Below are 11,905 nucleotides of genomic sequence, written 5' to 3' on the forward strand. Positions count from 1 at the left end.
GAAAAATATGGAAAAAGTTTATATAAATATTGCATATTTTAATCTAAAGCAGGGGAAATCATTCTTAAAAATTGAAATTAGAACAGATAGTGCATTAGATTTAATTCTCATAGAAATGATTTCACTGAAATTTGAGAAATCAAAAGTTAACACACCGTTGAAAAGAAATGGAATGGTTAAATTTGGAAATTAAAAAGCAGATTTCAATTTCAAAGTGACAGAACATCATGTCTGAATAAAAGGCTAAAACAGGGATCCCATATTTCTCTCATTCTTTCCCAGTAATTTCTATTACTACTCTGTTGTAGAAATGTGTGAGTCATTTGTTCTTATAAGTTGTTTTTTTTTATATATTTTTACTGCTGTGTTGTACAGGGATGATTTTACAAGGTCCTCTAACAAAGCTGAAATTGGTAAAGAAATAAATAAATAGTAAAAAAAGGATCGTAACGATTAAATCCGGATTTCAATTTGCGGAATTCTGTTAAAAAGCAGGGACAAAAACCATCCCTCGTCGTAAATTAAATCTATGTTAATAGATATTATCACTACAGAAGACCTTTCAACAAAAAGAAACTGAAGTTATCATTGAAGCAGATTTCACTGTAAGTTAGTTGTAATAAATATATAACCCACTCTACCGCATCTGATCATGTTATGGGGTTCACAATGACAATGAATCTGTTGTGTTTTAGCTGTAAATGCACTTGAAATTTCTAGGGCTTTTATGTGTATTGGACTACCATAAGATAAAATATATCTGACATCTTAATGGTGGAGGGCATGGCAACAAATAGGTCTCTGAACATAAAATTAGATATTCATACCAGCAGTCTTTTTTGGGACAAGTTTCTTTATATTGACATCTATAGGTTTAATGGACTCTTTGGGTAAAACTGATCTGAAAATAAATACAAGAAATTGAATCACTAAATATCCCACAAACTATGCTGTATATGATATGTGGAAGGGTAATTTTATGACCAAAAATTCTATCCATGAGATCATGAATATGGCTTATTATTTATCAAGGAGAAAACTATCACGCTGTACCAGGTCAATTGTACAAGAAAGCCTAGGTTTTTGTTAATAACCATACTTTTACTTTAGAATACCAGACTTCATTGTTGGTCCAGTATGACAATGCAAAACAGACATTGATTTCAAATACTGGTTATAGTTCAATTAAAAAATTTCCCATATTCATGTAGATACAGAAATATATGGATGTTGACAAGACCTATTGTCCAAAAACAAATGAGATCTATTAGATTACCTTGGATGCCCTTACCTCCTCAACCAAATTTGACAAATGTTTGACCTTTATATCATATGACCTTTCACCTATCATATTACTTCTGATATCTATCTGTCTTATGACCTTTGACTTATGAGTTTACCTCAGACAAATCCTCCTACAAATTCGCCAAAAAGGCAGTTATTCTGCACATTTTTGAGTGAAAAACTGAATTATATAACACATTTTTTTCATGTCTTTCTATAACTAATAGTAAAATTTTCCCAAAATTAAAAGGTGTTGTTTATAATTAAATCTGGATAAAATAACCAGCTACAACTGGGGATGGAGATCACTGATTAGACATAATACATAACACCACTCTATTGACCTTTGACCTGTAAGCTTATCTTTGATGAAACCTTCCTAAGAATCTGACATTTGAATCTATCACCTACATATATCTGTCCTGCAAGTTTACCTCTGATGAAATCCTCAAAAGTATCTGACATAATATTTATCATCTATTTGTCTTATGACCTTTGACCTATAAACTTACCTTTGATGGAATCCTCCAAAGAATCTGACATCATATCTATCACCTATTTGTCTTATGACCTTTGCAGGCCAGTAACTGTAACCTTTAAGTTTAGCGTACACCAACTCATGAGGTGGATCCTGAAATTAGTAGAAAGTGTCAAAACAATACCTGCAGCTGCAAGAATAAGTGGGGGAAACTAGCCTTGGTCATCTAAGCTAAATCTGTTAATATGTTTTTCTGTGAACAACTCATATCTAAATGTTTTGTTACATCATTAAAAAGAAATTTTATTTGATGTTAAACTATGAAATAATATGGCATAACTATTTAAAAAAAAAAACCAATATTCTTCATGATTTTTCAGGTTACATTTCCCTCATATCATTTTTCTTTCTAATTCAATATTTTCATATAAACTTACACAAGGTTGACAGAACCAATTATCTGGTTTGGCATTAGATAGATAATAACAGCTTTTACATTGTCGAATCTCTTCCACCTGTAAACAAAGTATCACATCAATCAATCAACAAGAAAAATTTTTAAAAATTCATAATTGAAAGATGGAAACTTACTGTTATGTTTAAGGATGTACTACATAAATTTATTCTATATAATTTCAATTTTGGATGTAACGCTTCCTCTGATTGGTTGATATTTATTCTTTTATCCTCTCATAATTTTTTTTTCTGTCAATTTGAAATAACCCCAATGCATGTGGTGAAAACTACAAGATTTTTAAGTGTGAACCACATGATTGAGGTTACTTCTTCATAATTATATTTAGGGGCAGAATGCCGTTTATTCATTAATATATTGGTGGGGCTAAAATTTTATTTTTTCTTACGAGACAAATGTATTGAATATGTATGTTAATGAGAGAGTGGTGCCCCTATATATCATGGGTGTTCTGTCCCCAGGACACACTTTTTATGAAATAACTCTTACAACACTACATATTGTTCACATTTTTTAGAAGATATTTCTACTTGTATCTACATGTAATTAAAAATTTATTAAACTATTTTCATTACTTTATTACCTCATGTTCACAGTCTTTAGCCATTATTCTTGCCAGCTCGGCTATTCCTCCTTTATATTCATCTACAAAAGAAATTCCTCATTCATGATAACTGTACTTACACTGTAACTCTACTGCAAATGACATCACTTAAAAGACTAAAGTTAAATTTGAAGATCTTAACAATAAGAAATCCCCCAGATATCATTTCACTGCTAATATGACAATAATTTGGAGAATTTCAATCTATAAATTGACAGTAACCTATATGTAGTTTCAATAACGAGTAAATGTTACATATATTAAAATATGAACTAAAGTTATTTATTTTCAACATCATAACTAACAAGCCTTGGCTTTGGAATATTGAAATGGCAGAAATTCTAATGAAAGTCCATATACATTATCACCAGTTGCTATGGAAGAACAAGGTATGAAACTTCAAAATGTTGCTGTTGACCAATCAGGTTTTATAGACAATGTGATGCAATAACATAACAACCAATTGTAATGGGCAAATTTTTTTCAGCAAATATCTACCTGTGCAACAAGTATATAAAATGACCAAATTAAAAAGAAACTTGTCTTCATGTGTTTCATTAAGATGTTTACTTTACCTTTTCATCAAATTATCTTTGGCTCTAGTCTTTGGTATTAATGTTATATGATTCTTTCAATGTAATTTAAGGTGGTAGACCTAGAGTTAGAGACACAACTCTTAAAATCAGTGATATTTTTTCTATCATATATCATATTCAATTTCACCAACGCCTTTCAATCTTTCATTTGAAACAGAATGGAATAAATCCAAGTTACTTTGATGCTTGCATGAGGTTGATGTAAAATGCTGAATAAAAATGTTCAAATTATTTGTAAGAGTTGTGTCCCTTACCATAGGTTTACCTCCTTAACCATATGGAAATAGTCATTGCAAAAACTGAAGTTTTGACTTCCATATAAAATATCAAGATTCACTAATGAAATAACATTTGTGGTTCTTAGCAGTTAGAAAATAAATATAATACGTTGTCCGACAACAGTAAATATATGAAATTCTCAGGAAAGATATGCAGAATCAGTTAAAAATCCCTAAGTCCTCCTGAGGTTTTATGAGTTTTTTTTTTTTTATGACAGCGAAACCACAAATTTAGAACCCTGAGCTTGATGTCAATACTAGCCACTTTACCTCCATATATTAGATGTGTATTGTGGTATATGAGTTGTGTATCTGCCAAAAACTCCTCCAGACTCCTGTATTTATGGTTGCTGACCTTACTCTCTATAGTATTCAGATCACTATGTTTGAATACAAAGAAAGAAGAATAGTTCACTTCATCTTCTCTGTGGCCTATCTTGTGGAGTTCCCGAGTCTGAAAAAGTATTGTTATTATGATTAAATTGATCACACAATCAAAATATCCACAGACCCAAATCTAAATATACAAGTCAGAAGACTTATGCTACTTCACGACAATTCACTTTCGTCTGCATTTTATGAAAATGATCTTAGAAGTTTGCATTGTTTTAACAAAGGTTCCATGAAGATATTTGTAAGTAAGGGTGATATTTGCAGTCAAAATTCATAGAGTAAAATCTGTCTAACCCAAACCCTGAAATAACCAAAAACCTGCCTAAACCAGACAAGTCTTGAAGTCCCATTGTGTCGGTTTAAATGTATTTTGAACCTGGATAAATCGTACACCTGTCCAAACCAACTGAATTCTACAGTCAGAAAAGGGTTTCGTTTGGAGAGGTTTTACTGTATTACTATTGAGAATGTGTCAACACACAAACACATATGTATTAGGCATTGTAGAAGTAAAGGTGTAAAATGGGGGTAGATTTTAATTGTTGTGTCAGGTTTCACTGTCATGGAGAAACTTCATAAGAGTATCTTGTTACTGATATTAAAATAAACTATGGCAAGCCAAAGTGGACAAATATCAATATTTTGTAATACAATGTATTAGAAAATGAATTTTTAATATTACAAAATAATTTTTTTAATATTAGATAAGATTTTTTAATATTAAAAATTCTTTTTGTAATATCAAAAATTCTTTTTGTAATATCAAAAATTCATTTTCTAATATTACAAATTCCTGATTTAGTAATATAATAAAACATCACACATATTGCAACATTACAAATTAAATTCTTAACATTAGAAAATGAATTTGTAATATTAGAAAATCACTTTGCAATATTGCAAAATCAGTCACATTTTTTTAAAATTACAAAATGATTTTCTAATATTAAAAAAATTAATTGAATACAACAAATCCATTTTCTGATACTTGAAAATCAATTTTTTATTGATATAAGAAATCTCACTTGTAATATTAGAAAATGAATTTGTAATTTAACATATATAAATATACCTTTTCTTTCATTCTCATTACTGTATAACTAAGTAATGTGTTCAACATCTTTCTCTTAAGTTTTCGTACCCTACCAGCCTGTAAAAAAAACAAACCACATGTTAAGACATGGCCATTAATTAATTATTTCCTTCCTGAATGATGAAGAGTGCTTAAAAAATATAAAATATATATATGTCTTCCTGTTTTAATATATTTCCTTCCTTAATCGGGATGAAAATTTAACCATGAACTACAGAACATTGGACTTTTGAAAGCAATATTTGTTTGTTATATGCCTCAAACTCATTTTTTCCTAATCTGATAAACTTTAACTGTATTAATTTGAGTATGGCAAGAAAAGCAAAGAAAAGCATAGGAAATGTATGCAAATTTTATGGATTTATAAAGTATATATTAATACACCATAGCTGAAAACCTATAACTAACCAATTATGTCTCCCTGTCCAATACCTAAACTTTCCACCTGTATAAGAGCTACAGTACTTGTCATGCATTTTATACTAAATACAACTTATAAAACATGGAACTAGAGTAAAACTGAATTATGAAATTCTTTGCATAGAACCTTCATAAAGACATAAAAGATTTATTTTGAAGAATAGTCTCAGCAAAATTTCAACTTCATATACAAGGAACCCTTAAGTTTTAAAATTTTTGGTATCCTTTTCAAATCAGAATATATTAAATTAATTAATCAAATCTTCTACTATATAAAAGAAAATAATCAAAGACAATCTTGGAAAAAAAAGTTATTTCTTGTTATGCCTGCTGTACATGTAGAGGTAGACATAAGGTAAGGGACACAACTCTTACAAATCATTGGAATGCTTGTATTCAGCATTTTAAACCAATCTCGTGTAAGCATCAAAGTAACTTTGATTGATTTCATTCTGTTTTAAATGAAATCTTGATAGGCTTTGGTGAAATTGAATATGATACAAACATATCACTGATTTTCAGAGTTCTGTCACTTAACCTAGATCAATTATAAATATGGTACACTTAAGCATAGGACTAGTGGCTAAAGCACAGACTGCTTAAACCATCGTAATAAACAAAAAAGTAACTTAACGGACAGAAACAATCGAACAAGTAACTTAAAAACAAAATAAAATTGAAATACAGAAAACATCATAAAAGAATAAAACAATTGATGCCACTTCACCATTTTTTTGGTTCTTTCATGCAGCACTGTAATTTTTTCCTATAAAAATATCCCCATGCATACCAGTGGTGGGAGCCTGATGGTCATAAAACTAAATATAACCCACTGAGTAAATATGTTCTACTGTGAAAGTACTTTTGTTCATGGGGTACCAATTTTCATGGTTTTCAGGGATAGGCCAAACCATGAAAATTGGTTCCCAACAAAAAGGAGAATCCCATTGATGTGTATTCTGAAAACCTCAAAACCATGAAATCAAGAATTCACGAACTTGTGTTTCTTCCCTAATCCACGAAAATTGGTATCCACAAATTAAATGGTATATTTTCAAATCTAGGTCTAAGTTAAACGACCACTGGCATTATTCCTTCCCACCAATTATACCACTCCAAAATAGATGTATTGAATTTTAGCTTTCACAAAGAAATACAAGATAATTAAGTTTTGAAAATCTTAACAATATTATAATGCCATCTATTTTTAGAGAACAATGATCGCAAGATCTCCTTTGTATAAGATTTGTATATACCTCATCAATAATATAAATAGTTTGTATACATTCACCAACTTCACTTGCCTCCATCTCCTTGGCAACAAAAGTTCAAATAGATCAAGTTATATTATCTTACAGCAATCTATTATTGAAGGTAAAAGTTCATGATAAATTAGTGCAGAATAAGCAAAGCATTTATATGAATACAACGAATATCAGAAGATTATAAAATTTGTACCATAACTTGATACTATATATGAAAAAGGTGTAGGGAATATTTAGAAATATACATTTACAAATGTATATTAATCATCTAAATTTTTCTGCTTAAGTAGTGGTCTTTGTAAGAATCATGCAAAATCTGTAAAATATGATAAACCCCCAAAAAAGGCTACATATTTTTATTTTTGTAATTAAGTTGTTTTATGGGTCTATACTGTGAAATGTGTAATTATTCATTCATTTCTGCCTGCTCTTAGAAGGTAATCAACATTGAAAATCCAATAGATTCTATTGTAATTGAGTGTCAATTACAGAGTTATCTCCCTTAATTTTGTAGTCTACAGTGCATTCTATATATTTTTTATCTTCTAAGAACATAGGTTATATGAAAAACCAAAAGTTAATTTCTGTTTACTATGGTAATACAAACAAAATATCAAAAATAAAAATATGTAGGCTATTTACCAGTGAATCACATTTTGCATGATTCTTAGCTTAATAACATAGATGCTGTGCAATATGTGCAACTTTTAAGTCTATGTGTACTTTCTCATTCCTTATAAATATGCAGGGGCCCAAATTTACTTTCAAGAGTGAAGAAAACCAAAAGTGTGCAATAAAGTACTGTAAGCGTATTAATTTTTGCAATACACTGATATTCATTGTTTTTGCCATGAACAGACAAGCCCCAAAAATAAAACTTGCCAAATGGAGTTTTTACACTATGAACCATAAACTTGATTAAAACAATGAAAACAAATATTTTCACTTTACAGAATCTGTTAAAATTGACAACCACAAAAACCAATACACATGACTGTACCTAAATACAGTAACAATTATTGCAGTTTAAGGTCCGGGATCTTGATAAATGGTATTTCAAAGGTCCTATGCCAGAAACTGAAGGTCATGGACCTCTGACCACCACTAATTTGAACCCCTGAAATGTGCCAAAGTCATGGCTAGTCTAATGGCACAGCATTCACCTTCTTTTTGACATGCTTCTTATCCTTCAGGATACGAGAGAAATTTTTTCACTCAAAACTGTCATTTTTATCTTATAACCTTTCATTAAAATGCTTACTTTAACTTTGATAAAGTCAAATTTAAAGAGCATTCAATATTAATTCTTTTCAAAATGTAATTGGTTTAGAGTGAAAAATTTTCTTCTTTTCAAGGTATACGCCCCAATCATAGCTTGACCACTGTTTTATTTTACACTTAATTTTTTTTTAAGATGCCCCTTCATTCAACAAGTAGAAACAAATGATAATGAAATTGACAATAAATACAGAATTAGAACAATCTACAGATATTACAGGTGAAAATCATAACAATAGAGAGAATGGTTTGATATCAATTCAGGTTGAAATAAAAATGAAGCAATGAAAAAGCTAAAAATAAAAGACAAATGTTTACCTGCTTTTCCTAGAATTGAATGAGTCAGATGAATAAAACATGGCATTAAGCTTTTATTCATTTCTAACTGTAGCATGTAAAAGTATACTTAAGTAAAATTCCTGGGTAACTTATATGTTAACTGAGACATGTTTAACGTGGATACAATATTTTATAATTTTGTATATCAATGAAAATTCATCAAATCTGCATGTAATATTGGCAAAGAAAATGATATGAACTGATATCTTAAAGACACAATAATGATAACAAGAATTTTAAAAGGGAGACTATTATAAATGACAACTGGAAAAAGGGAGATAACTTATGACACATTAAACTACTTACTCTACAAATGGTGCAAGTAAATGTAGGACCAGTCCATTCCTCCTTGGTACAGCTTGGATGGAATACTCTCCAACAATCAGAACATGGTAATACTTCACCAACATTGTTACAGCTGAAACAGTACCAATCATGGTCACCATGCTGAAAAGAGAAACCACAGCAATCAATCTGTGCAATGTCATCATACCTTCCAACATTGCATTATATTTCTAAATACCAGTGCTCCTAGTATTGATCGGTAGGTAACTTTCCAAACTCAATGGTAAACCTACTTAACAAAATTTTGGTTATCTATTTATGTCCATAAACAAGTTTTGATCAGCGAAATTAGTATAACCTTTCTTTCTTCCATGACTGATTATATTTCAGTAGTTTTTTATTTCAAGATATTATTAGACTTGCAGCAATTTTATTGTAAAATGATGTTCATTCTATAAGGACAGTGCATGCATGACAATGACCAAGTTGGAAAACTGCCTGACCAGCAACCATAGACTGGCAACTTTTGGGCAAGACTATCTAAAATTTAAGAAATTTAAAATAACAAGTGACATTAAATGTCAGGGCTGTTAAATCTTTCATACACCACTATTTGTGTACTCAGTTAAGTAATACAGTGTAAACCTACAGGCATTTCATCAGGATCTGGTATCCTGAAACCTTCCTGTTCAATACCAGTTTTTTTTCCTTTACTGCCTAAACTATTGTAGGCAACTATTAAACCATCTTTACATGTGTATTGTAGCTGCTTCTCCGTCTCCGCTGGCTTTGTGTCATACACACGTAACATGTACTTCTGTATACGATCAAGGTTAGGTATCTGCTTCTGTTGTCTGATGTATCGTATGGCGTTGATTAAGGCCTTTGCCTTCACAACAGCGGAATGTCTACGTTTTACTGGTCTTACCATCTTCAAATCTTTATAAAATACAGAAAAAATTACAAGAATATTAGTTTAAATCACTAAAAGCAAGAATTTACAAAAATAAAATTAATCCAGTATCTTTAATAAATATCAGACAGGAGGTGATTACTGTCATACATTGAAACAAAAAAACACACATACAGGTATTTCACATTTATTTATACATATAATTAGGATCAGGCACGGACCACATAAGCAGTCTTAGTTTACTGTTCATGTAATTTATACCTTTTTCTAATTACTGTAGAAATGAAAGTGATAGAATGATGTGTTTTTTGATAAAATGTTATTCATACTATACTTCCGCATGAATTTCAATTTCCCCGCCCAAAATTGTAGATTAAATTTTAATTTTGAGACAAAAAATTATAGGAAATAATGTACTCTTAAGTACAACAATCATATATATGTTAGAACTGTCAAATTTGCGATGCAGTTCTAACATGGTTGGGAATTTTTCAGTCCTTTCTACACGTTTACATATCTTCCCTGTATCAATTTGATCCGATGGAGCAGTGTAGCGAATAGTCGTCACATTCTGAGACATATATATATATATGTTAACAACAATGATATATAATGTATATACATGTACACATAACTGCTTTTCCTCTATTAATATCTCATCTTCAAGTTTAGTATAGAGCTTTTTTAACTCATAGCAAAACAATTTTGGATAAGATCTAGAATCTGCTATCTTCAACCGAAATATACCTATAAACTTTTGTTTTATATCTCACTGTTGGTGGAAATTTCATTTAGATCAATCACATAACAGCTTCACAATATATTTTTGTGAAAAATGTAAGATTCTGGAATTTTAAAAATGGGACTCACTTTTGACACTGTATTGTACATGCAGTCGTTTTTCATTTTTTGTATAAAAAATACATGTATTTATACCAGAAAGCAGAAATCTGCCTGAATCAAAAGATTAAAAAATCAGGATGCAAAATTATGCACCTGGGAGGTGTCATAGAGCATGGTCCCTTGGTGTCTTTTGCAGTTTGGTTACCTACTAATCAATCAATGACGGCACTCCTGATTATGGAGCCCTAACTAGTAATTACACAGAAGTGTTCATCCAGTGAACTCATTTTTTTAATCTTATTGAATTGGGCAAAGTTCCTATTTGTTATACATCTGTAAAATTTTCTTGCATCGTCCCTTGATGTCTCAGCATTTAGACCAAACAAAAAGCTGCTCTTTCTGCTCTAGACACACAGATGTAACATTTTCATCCTGGAAGCCTTTGACAACTCTAAATAGCAATGTTCATTTGAGTTATTCTAATAATTGAATATAAGTAGCTAGCTGTATTTTGGAAAAAATATATATATTTTCCTGTCACTGCTCTGTTGTACGCATGCTTGACACTCATCGAATGCTTCTATCATGCGTTTAACCGAACGCTCCTATTGTGCATTTAAACACATGATAAACGAACGCTCCCAGAGTGCGTTTAAACAAACGCAAAACAATGTGTAAACGCATGATAAACAATGCACGAACACTAAAATGGGAAATGTGAACGTCTCAAGGAGTGTACCTGACATCTCACAATTTCATACTATATTGTACTATAAAACAGTTGTTGTAGATCATTTATATGTGTTTAAAATCTATGTTCAATGTTATTTGATGCAATAATTTTAATATATGTAACACATCATGACCAAACAGTCCCATTCATCATTAATGACATTATGCAGTTCATATTTACAATAAAAGTTCTTCATCTTGTAGTTATTCCAACGAAAACTCACTGTAATATGATTTAGAAATTACAATGTAACGTTGAATTTCACTGACTTGAACTTCGTTTTGAAAATAAGAATTGATGGATGGGTAAAATGATGTGATTGTTTGATGTTTGCCCTAAATATTGACATTTTTCAGTTAACGAGGAAGCTAATCAACTCTTTCTTGTGCAATTCGAACAAAATTGTGATCAATCACTTTGCTATGCTCAAGGACGCATACTAAATATTCAACAAACGAAACTACAGCTGTAATTGGCTGCATGCTAGGCTTAAATATCAAATGCATTTACATGGGATGTTTACAAAAACTTCCAGAAGATGGTGTCCTGTGTAAAACGTATTGACAGCAAATATTGCAACGTCATAATAATTTGTGCGAATTTCGGCACTAAACTCAATGACGTTTCT

At 30.6% G+C, this 11,905-nt stretch overlaps 1 protein-coding gene across 5 annotated transcripts in view; it reads right to left on the reverse strand.

Moving 5' to 3' along the window:
* LOC148602856 (zinc finger MYND domain-containing protein 11-like) overlaps window positions 1–11,905 on the reverse strand; it is a 31,535-nt gene that overhangs the window by 15,423 nt on the left and 4,207 nt on the right. The window contains exons 1-10 of one of the 5 annotated variants that reach the window (XM_088552409.1): window positions 11,788–11,900; window positions 9,438–9,727; window positions 8,810–8,950; window positions 6,878–6,934; window positions 5,181–5,258; window positions 3,986–4,169; window positions 2,821–2,882; window positions 2,200–2,277; window positions 1,797–1,915; window positions 828–901 (exon numbers count right to left, since the gene is read on the reverse strand). In XM_088552409.1, coding sequence (XP_088408535.1) covers window positions 828–901; window positions 1,797–1,915; window positions 2,200–2,277; window positions 2,821–2,882; window positions 3,986–4,169; window positions 5,181–5,258; window positions 6,878–6,934; window positions 8,810–8,950; window positions 9,438–9,719 — 1,075 coding nt within the window. In that variant the 5' untranslated portion in view covers window positions 9,720–9,727; window positions 11,788–11,900. Of the gene's footprint in view, window positions 1–827; window positions 902–1,796; window positions 1,916–2,199; window positions 2,278–2,820; window positions 2,883–3,985; window positions 4,170–5,180; window positions 5,259–6,877; window positions 6,935–8,809; window positions 8,951–9,437; window positions 9,728–11,717; window positions 11,901–11,905 lie in introns of those variants that run through there. The other 4 variants (XM_088552410.1, XM_088552411.1, XM_088552412.1 and 1 more) reach the window with 4 other exon arrangements.

This window comes from Perna viridis, chromosome 11 (assembly GCF_037379345.1).
Source record: "Perna viridis isolate PV_CMFRI_1.1 ecotype Kerala chromosome 11, ASM3737934v1, whole genome shotgun sequence".
NCBI classification, from domain to species: Eukaryota; Metazoa; Mollusca; class Bivalvia; order Mytilida; family Mytilidae; genus Perna; species Perna viridis.